Source organism: Antennarius striatus, chromosome 5, assembly GCF_040054535.1.
Source record: "Antennarius striatus isolate MH-2024 chromosome 5, ASM4005453v1, whole genome shotgun sequence".
NCBI classification, from domain to species: domain Eukaryota; kingdom Metazoa; phylum Chordata; class Actinopteri; order Lophiiformes; family Antennariidae; genus Antennarius; species Antennarius striatus.
The window spans coordinates 15412462-15422500 of NC_090780.1; the positions used below are offsets into that span (position 1 = coordinate 15412462).

The 10039-nt window shown below is 39.5% G+C and overlaps 1 protein-coding gene across 8 annotated transcripts in view; it reads left to right on the forward strand.

The window, feature by feature from the left end:
* The first annotated feature begins 8606 nt into the window (after positions 1-8606).
* Positions 8607-10039, forward strand: part of kif21b (kinesin family member 21B) — a 70333-nt gene continuing 68900 nt past the window's right edge. For all 8 annotated transcript variants that reach the window (XR_011035440.1, XR_011035441.1, XR_011035443.1 and 5 more), the window contains exon 1: positions 8607-8980. Coding sequence is in view for 4 of the 8 variants with exons in the window: in XM_068315630.1 (XP_068171731.1) it covers positions 8940-8980 (41 nt within the window). In the remaining 4 variants the exon portion in view is untranslated. The remainder of the gene's footprint in view (positions 8981-10039) is intronic.

Genomic DNA, 10039 nt, shown 5'->3' on the forward strand with positions numbered 1-10039 from the left:
CACCTGCCATATTCTACTGTATCTTGTAATTTACACATGGACACGGAATCATTTCATGTTTTGTTTTTCTCTCACTGTTATTTAGACTATCACACCTGCACTATATAAAATGTTTTCTTTATTGTTTTTTGTAGTATTTTGATGTTGTATTCCAATGAGTGTTTATTATTAAGCACACAGCCTACAGCTAATGTGATCGGGGAGACTGGTAGGAGAGTACTTAGTGTGTCATCTGGAAGGAAAGTAGATAGGGAGATTTGGTGGTGGGATGAGGAGGTACAGGAGTGCATACAGAGAAAGTACTTCGGGTCAACAGTCCAGAGCAATGGAGAGTGTGGAAAAGAGGTGAAGAAGCATGCACAGGCAGGATGGAACGGGTGGAGGAAAGTGTCAGGTGTGATGTGTGATAGAAGAGTTTCAGCTAAGATGAAAGGAAAGGTGTACAAAACTGTGGTGAGAGCAGCAATGTTGTTTGGTCTAGAGACAGTGTCACTGAGGAAAAGACAGGAGACAGAGCTGGAGGTAGCAGAGATGAAGATGCTGAGGCTCTCTTTGGGAGTGACCAGGATGGCTAGGATCAGGAATGAGTACATCAGAGGGTTTGGAGATAAAGTCAGAGAGGCCAGACTGAGATGGTTCGGACATGTCCAGAGGAGAGATAGTGAACATATTGGTAGAAGGATGCTGAGTTTTGAACTGCCAGGCAGGAGGCCTAGAGGAAGACCAAAGAGGAGGTTTATGGATATAGTGAAAGAGGACATGAAGGTAGTTGATGTGAGAGAAGAGGATGCAGAAGACAGGGTTAGATGGAGGCAACTGATTCGTTGTGGCGACCCGTAAAGGGAAAAGCCGAAAGGAAAAGAAGAAGAAGTTTATTATTAAGCACCAAAAAACCAAGACAAATTCCTTGTATGTAGAAAATTATTTGGCAGTAAAGGTTTTCTGATTCTGCGGCAAAGGTACTAAGTCATGCCAAACGATGTTGTTTATAATGTCATACATGTCAAAATTTTGTCCACCGGATGCAGATAAGACTGAAGTGATTGTAATTGGCGCCAAAACACAAGAACTCCTTGAACATCTGACATCTGTCTCAAACTGTCAACTCTTTTAAATCGGAGCTGAAGACAGTTTACAGTTTCTCTTAGATGCTTCAATCTATTTCACTTTTAACACACTTTTATTGCAAAAAAACTATGTTTTATCTCCAGAATTTAACATCTGATTTTAATGTCTATGTTTTAATCATCTTAATGATTATAATTTAAGGTTCTATGCTACATTTTTGCCCTTGTAAAATACTTTAAATTTGTCTTGTTTATGAATTCATTCATTCATTGTCATGTACCATAGTTCTACCACGTAGTTCTACCAGAGACATGCAGTGTATATGACTGTATCATCTGCTCATGTCTTCATTACATGGCTGAACTAATGTATTTGTTATAGTTGCACATGGGCTGTAAACGCTGTTATTTCCACAATGCATTCAAAACACATGACTGATGACTTAAAGAAGGCTTTTTTGCACTATTACTAAGCATAACAAACTTATTGGTAGCTATTAGGTCTTATTCAGGCTAAATTTAGCTGTACAACCACCAAATTAATTAAATAATATCTTCTTTGACTGTGATGATTGACCTAGAATCCATAATTATCTCTGGAACATGTCTGTAATATTTTGTTCATGTTTGGGGGGTTTTCTGTTCTGTTCATCTGATTGGCTGCTTTAGTGGGTTGAGTACATGTACATCTGAGTGTATATTAATGTCGGTGTAGCCGTGTCAATGCACTTAGGTTTATTAAGTGATACCAGCCCAGAGTGGAAGACAGGCTGCTTATAATCGAGTTACTGGGTGCAGCAATTCAATTTTCTGACACAAAATGGAGTGTGTGTGTGTGTGTGTGTGTGTGTGTGTGTGTGTGTGTGTGTGTGTGTGTGTGTGTGTGTGTGTGTGTGTGTGTGTGTGTGTGTGTGTGTGTGTGTGTGTGTGTGTGTGTGTGTGTGTGTGTGTGTGTGAGTGAGTGAGTGTGTGTATGTGGCTGTGTGAATCATCACTGTCTTTTTATGTGTGTTTAGAATCTGTGTGCATGTGTGGTTGTTGGTGTGTGTATTTGTGTGTGTGCCTGAATTTATTTGATCCACTACATGGATCAAATAAGAACTCACAACAGTAAGACAAGGGCAAATATTGAGCCAGACCCCTATGATACTGTTCTGTTCACATTCAGTAGATCTTGTCCATTAAAGAAATACAATATGTTCCACTACAGACAAAATGCATTCACACAATGTTGAAATAAAAACTGATAAAAAAAGAAACAAAATCATCCATAGCGCTCTTTTTCCATGGCTCAAGGTAATTCAATAGTGTGGTGATGCTACACTTTTTCTAAAAGAGAGAGGGGCAGAGAGATAAAAGGACAGATGATGAGGTGGATAGTGTGGAGTAACTCAAATGCACAACCAAAACATTTGGATAATTGTGTTCTTACTTTTGACTGATTTCTGTTGGAGTTTGTTCCACTGAAAAATGAGCTCACCTGTGTTTTCCATGTTGTATGCCCATGACGGGATTATCAGTTTCTGTATTGCTGTACCTTGGGCATAGCAGACGATATGTGCTTGATGCCAAATTTATACCATCTAATACACTGACCGTGGAAACCTACTTTTAACATTTGAAATCATTAAGTATGATGTTCCATAACCACTGAGCCAGCCCTACTTTTCATCCTGATACAGTATAAGTTTACTTTTGACAAATAAATGAAATGCATTAGAAGGACTGTGAATCTATAGGATATCAGCTGAATATCAGTGGCTGCGTCTTGTCTCTCACCCGCTGCTGTAACCCATCCATTAATTTTCTTGAAGGCAAGACAATCAGGAATTGTCTCTTCTTTAACTGCTTATATGAATATCTGGGTCATAGGTTTTACTGACTACGGGTCGAGTGTGGAAGTCACCAGTTCATCACACAGCAACACACAGAAAGACAAACATCCATACACACACACACACACGCACGCACGCACGCACGCACACACACACACACACACACACACACACACACACACACACACACACACACACACGCACACACACAGAACCCACATAGACATGGGACGAACATGCAAGCTCCACACAAAAAGGCCCCAGGTGGAATCAAACCAAAGACCTTTTTACCGTGAGGTAACAGTGCTACAATCTGCCACCACACTGCCCTCTACTGTAACCGATTACAAAAGAAATCATAAGTTGTCCACACCTGGAGGTATTTACTTTACTTGGCCTTTTGTTATTTCTCATATTACTGCTAAAATGTTAAACAAATGTAATCTGGCATTTTGTGAACGTGTGAGTAAAAGTATGCAGTGGGCTTTGGGGCAGAGGAGCATAGAACAGTCACTCCTTGTTGACCTCCTCCTTTCATTTGACGAGCGCCCAGACGCACTGGCCTCATGCCCTGTGATGCAGCAATAACCCAGTCATTGCTTCTCTTGAACACCCCGAGGCTGCAGCAGCCACTATCAGACATCCTCTGGCGTTCAACCCAGCCACCGCTCAGTCACAGACCAGCAGGAAGCATCAGAGCCTGATCGCAAACGGAGCGGAGTGTGGGTCACCCCCTGCCCTGGGGAATAGAGCTGCAATCTAGGTCTGCTCTAAATGGGATCATGTTCATGACTCATTACTGATCACGCGTGTTGTATCCCTCTGAGAATGTGATCTGTGTGTCAATGCATGTATCATCTATGTACAGGCTCTTTCCCCTCACATACATAAACCAGGTTAAGTACAGTATATTGCTTTTAATATGGTGAAAACAAAGGTAACAGGACTGTGTGAATCTGCACTCCTGTATTTAATTGGTTCTTGAAGCCATGTCTGTCCACCAAGGAATATTTCCTCCATCCATTGATATGTGGGTTTGAATCACCAAATTTAAACTAAGATCCATGAATCCCTGAACTTTTTCATTTTAATATTTTTAATATTATACTAAAAGGTGAGAAAACCGATTCAACACATTTTTATGGATGGTTCAGATTGTTTTAAGGAAGTTACTGCAGCCTGCCGATGACAACATACATTAAAAGGAAAACTATCAAAAGAAATGAAAAGTTTAAAAAAGAGTACTGACATCACATGGGGAAAGGGAAAATATGTCATAAAAATACTGATCTGATGAAGAAATAAAAAATCAACTGGGAAAAAACACAGTTTAGTGATCAAACACTATTAGCATAATTTACTTTGTACATACAGTATAAATACATGTTAAGCTAAAACTAATGCCACCAAATGCATGTCCTGCAAAAATCTACGTCTCATGCAAGTTATCATGTGCTATTTTTTGTTGTAGTGAAGTGCTGCTGCATGCCAGGTTTGACAAATGGCAAACTTTTTGCTCTCTCTATTTTTAAAATTGATTATTAATCTATATGCAGGGAAGGTTTAGTGAGTTTCAAAACACAACATTTTCATCATCATTGTAATGCGCTACAGTGGTTGTAACATTGATAAAATCCTTCACTGCTTAAAGCCACAGCAGTTGACTCACATGAATCGAAAACATTTTAGCTTGTTACGCACATGCAAATACTGTACAAAACATAAACAACCTTAAATATCTCTGCACAACCTATTAGTCTCAGTCGTGTTCTCCCATGGGAGACAAGAAGGAGAATGTAAAATGAAATAAACATTTAAAAATTGTGTATAATAGAAATGCTTAACTTTTTAAAGTGAAATAAACATTTAAAAATGGTGTATAATAGAAATGCTTAACTTTTCATTTTGGTGATGCACCTCTTTCTCTGCCAGCCACTGAGTCGTCAAATGTGCGTTTGTGTAATCCTGGCCAATTCAGAGTAAAGAATAGCGGATTAGTCTACGGAGCTTTAGAACCAAATATAGAAAATGCTACTGAGGGATTATAAATACATCAAAGATGAGAGAATATGTTAGGATGCAGCTTATTCCTCCACCTCTCTCTTGGTGTTTTGGGACTATTTGACCAAAGGAGTCAAAGTGAAGCACAGAATATGGTGGTAAAGAAAATGTTTGACATCACTCACATGAAATGTTTTATATTGCTTAGTATAACACACACTCGTCTTTGGCTGCTTATACGAATCCAGGTATCTATATGCTTGTCTAGGGTTTAGGATTAATAAAAAGTAAAAGGCAAGAATGAAGAAATTATATTTTTGAAATTGATTAAATTAGCTCAAAAAGAAAAGGTCAAATGTATGGAGTCATAGTGCAAGAGATCCGTGTGTCTTTATAACAGTTAAGGAATGATATCAGATGGTTTTACTGACTGTCTGTTCAGTGACATAGACACATAATACAATGTGTAATATTAAAACAGACATCCTGGAGCCCATAGTATTGGTTAGAGCACAGTGATCATGTTTCATTATAAACGTATTCAGCTGTGAACTCTAATGATTATACTTGGTAAAACAGTTAATGAAATAAAGTGGTAATACAAATGACTAAATTTGTAGCATATGTTATAAATAACTAACATTATGGGTAGAGTGATATTTCTTTTCTGCATTATAGGTTTTCTACAATAGATATAAAAAGACTGTGGGACAATTATATTTATATCACTGCTCAAATGACAGTAACGATGAATAAATAAGATTCAAAAGGGCATTTTTGAGAGTGTGATACAGAATGAAGAAAACATTCAGATCCAAGCAGGGGAATAAATTTCCACTATGAATGACATAACCCAAGGGTGGCTGGAGTTGTTGCATTTCAAAACCTCTTTTGCATTAAAATCAGGCATTACTGTGCTGTTCACACCAGTTTGGCACTTGAAATGTTACTGTATCTTAAGGTTTTATAACCCACACTGTACGGTTACAAAATGTTCTTTTTATTTTGTGGGGTGTTGAGGAGGAGGTTGCTTTCGGGAGAGAAATTAGTTGGAGTGTATTTAAAATCTGTCAACACCGTGAATAGGAATGAAAGGGATTTAACATTCTTAGTAAAACAGCGCAAGCAATTATGTAACCCTTCATAGGAACAGGTCTTAAAAGTTCACGAGAAATAGGTTTACCTTGAAACTTTTAATACATATAAGGTTTAATATCCATTCTGATAATTTAATATTATTCTCTCTTTGGAGATTTCAGTCATACAGGTCATTCTAGATTTGTGTTGAATAAACCTGGACTTGAAGACATTTCACCAGTCTTCAGAACAGTTCTTCAGATCGGAAGAAACCTCTTGGATGAGCCTGGAGTTCCACCACAACACACACATGAAGACGTGCAGCAAGGCCACAGGAGTTAATATCCTGTCTTTAGCCCTTGCCAAATCCAGTTTTTTTTAAAAATTACACCAAACATGCCAAGTGTAAACAACTCTTTAGATACACAACATACACAGGGGCAGGCAGGATCATACCATCACATGAAGGATTTTGTTCTGTCCGCATCCACTGCACAGTCGGATAACTTGGCACCTTAACTTTTAAACAAAAAGCCAGCTTCATAAATTTACTGTCCATAGATCATGTTAAATAAAAAGCAACACCTGGCTGTAGCAGCATGAAGAAAAGAGGAAAAGAGCAAAAGGTGATTGTATAGTTAATATTGATTAATATTGATTGAGTACAGTATATACAGAGAGAAACTGAGCAGGATGGCCTGTGATGTTATGTGTGATTGGCTAAACTCAGATAAAAGATTCCGCTTTCGAGTAATTCTTAGTCAGCAACAGAGGGAACTGAGCACAAGGTAACTTCCCATTCGAGGCAGAACAAATCAACCCTATTCCCTGCTGCAACATAACCTCTGCATGAATGTCGACCTTTGACCTCAAGGTGATTGAGGCGGCGGCCCCTCCTATCCACCATGAAAACAATCTCCCTCTGTTTATTATGTTTTAACGGGCCTCATACATCGCCGCTGGCAGGCCGTGAGGTGTAGGCTCGTAATCTTTGCTGCCCGCTGTGGGTGTGCTGTTGGGCGGGGCCGAGAGGCCCGTAGAGCACTCTGATTGGTGTGTTACATTCAGTGAAGGCGGGTCAAATTCATGAATTAGCCGAAATTCGTGTCAATCGAATGAGATTATGTGGCTTTCAAGTCCACCTTGTGTTTATGAATATCTATAACATTGTAGTAAACTAGCCGTCTTTCCTTCGCGCCTCTGAACTTCATCCAATAATTGTTTAAAAAGCGACATTTAAAACATATTCAAAATGCATATAGTTTGAGGTATCCTTCACAAACTTTAATTTCTGTTGCTCATTATGATGTGGCAGAACGTGTTTTAGCTACTGCTACTTTAAAATTGATAAATAGGATAAAATTTGTTAATCTAACAACGGCATGCCATAATTATGACATTATAGTAGTTAAGCGGTACTTAACTACTGAACTGCATGTACAATTGGTAATTAACTCACGCATGAGAGGGTTGTCCAACACTTTAAACATTAATTTTTGGCTGAAAGAAGAGGCAATTGGAAATCTGGGGGGTGTTCCAGTTTCTGAAATATAGGGTAAATTAATTAATTTGATTCAACCCAATACTAGAGATTAAAAGTGTTCTCATATCAATCTCTGCTACATCAACTCTGACAATTACAAATATCTGTCTGTTGAGTGCCAGAACTTTATGGAAGCTTCAGGCAAAATCACTGGAATACCCCTTTAAGCTAAATATCTAAATGTTTCCTCTACATTTTCCTCTATGCTTGCATAGGACTAATGAATTATTTCAGTACAATTTGCATTATAACTGACTCAAGTACTCAAAGTCACAATTCTCTGCCCAGGCACTCTGGTTTCCCTTCAAAGTGATTAAACCAAAAAGAAATAGTCCATTGATGATCTGGCCCCCATATGTTTTTGCCTTTAGAATTAGGAATCACATTGATGTCCCAATTTAATTTATAATTTGTTTGATAGTCATTGAAGAAACATGTTATTTCACTAATGTGATCTTCCTCAGGATATACTGCAGCAACATTTGAAGACACATCAAATTTGACACTGAACAGAATCAGGATACTTTCAACCGAAATTCAGTTTTGACTGCGAGTCTGTAGTATTACTGTTCATCTTACAGTAGCACAAATGAGTCTTGTTGTTGTAAACCTTATGGATCACCAGAAGTGGAATATTACTTATGTATTATGTTTTTCCAGCCCATACTTTGGTGGTGTAAAATCTCAAGAGGACGTCATCACGTACTTTTTGTCCCAAAAATTCTTGATCCAAATTATCTTGTACAAAATTGAGAACTGATTGTTTCTGGGCCATACCTTATTGCTACAAAAATATTATCAAAATATGCTGATGGTTTGTGAATGAGCCTAAAAACAGACAAATACACGGTGCAAGATAAATATTTTTTTTTAAATTGTCTTACCTTTTAACCATATTTAGTGGTGAAAAATATCGCTCATAAATATCGGTCGGTACATTGAAATTGAAAAAATAATTTATTTTTGCGCGACCTCACCAATGTAGAGTAGTTTCCGACAGCCCTTGAAGGCACCATTACCTCCTCCAGTTTACGGTCTCAGCGCAGGTCCAACGTGATCGCGTCTGTGTGAGGAGCAGTGTGGTGTCAGCGGGGCGCGCGTGTGCTGCTCTCGTGCGCATTTCAGACAGGATGTAACGGCTGATAAAGACACCGACAGAGAGAAACACACAGGAGGCAGGGAGAAAGCACCCCAGACAGGAAGAAAACGACTCAAACTTTGCGATGTAATAAAACACCAAGGGAGCAAGAAATGACGGCCACAGCGGAGCGGAAGAAGACGGCAGGAGGCGTCCGGATGATGCCTTTCATCGTCGGCAGCTCTTGACGGCTGCTCTGGCTGACCCGAGACCCGTCTCCACCGCACCGAAAATTGCCGAAATAGTCCACATCCGACCGGCCAGCCTTTAAAGCGACAATGGCGAGTCAGGGGGACTGCTCTGTGAAGGTTGCGTTGAGGTAAGTCCTGTACGCCTGTCTGGTGGAAATCTGCCGACCTGAGCAGACCACATTCTGTCTGAGCCATCTGGAAATGAATTAAATGGATCACGCACAGATTTAATTCCTATTTTACTATCTACTCCCTCACGCTCATTGGGAGACACGACAGATGAATTAAACAGCCACAGGGCAGTTTTTCACCTGGTTTTGTAATAGTGGGCTGGTCCTTTGATTACTATTGATAAGCCTAGACCACGTTATCTCCATATGAGTTTTTTTTTATGCGTGTGGGGGTAAGTTGTGCACAGAAACATGTGAGTTTAACATTGATGAAGTGACAAGGACAGCTGCAGCCAGGTACAGGGAGGAGGAGAATGGGCGTTTCTCTCCAAACCATATTTCCTTCTATTATTCATCCAACCACCTGCCTTCTCACCTCATCCTATCCGTGTTCAGTGAACTCTTTGTATGGCTATTTTTTTCTTTTCATCACCAGCAGATTTTTTAAAGGCAGAGGCTTGTGTTGTGTTTGTCTTTTAAATCCACCATGTGCAAATGAAAGCACAAAGAGATGCTCTCCTTCAGAGCTGAGCCATTCATTCCTCTGCCATTGTAAGAAATGCAGGGAAAGCTCGGATAGAACAGCAGCTTTTGGATCCGTTTCAAGAAATAATTGCAGCAGCCTATTGATTGTGCGTGCAAAGACTAAATGCTGATTTGACAGGAATAATACAAGTGTGCATGTGCTGGCACTGGGTGCCTCTGGGAGGCATGACTGGAGTGTGACTGCTTGGGGTTGTGTGTGTACTCTTGCTCATTTTGATGTGTGTGTGTGTGTGTGTGTGTGTGTGTGTGTGTGTGTGTGTGTGTGTGTAGCTGAGGTGGGGAGTCCCTTTAATCCCAGACTGTCACAGCAGCTAATGAATCCCACTTGGTCACACTGAGAGTCCTTGATGAGAAAGTGAGCATTGATAATATAAATGGGAATCATTAGACATCTGCAGTCCTTGGATTTAAATAGATATCCATGCATCTTCTCACATCGTGCAGTACCAGAAAGTAAGAATGAAATGTATC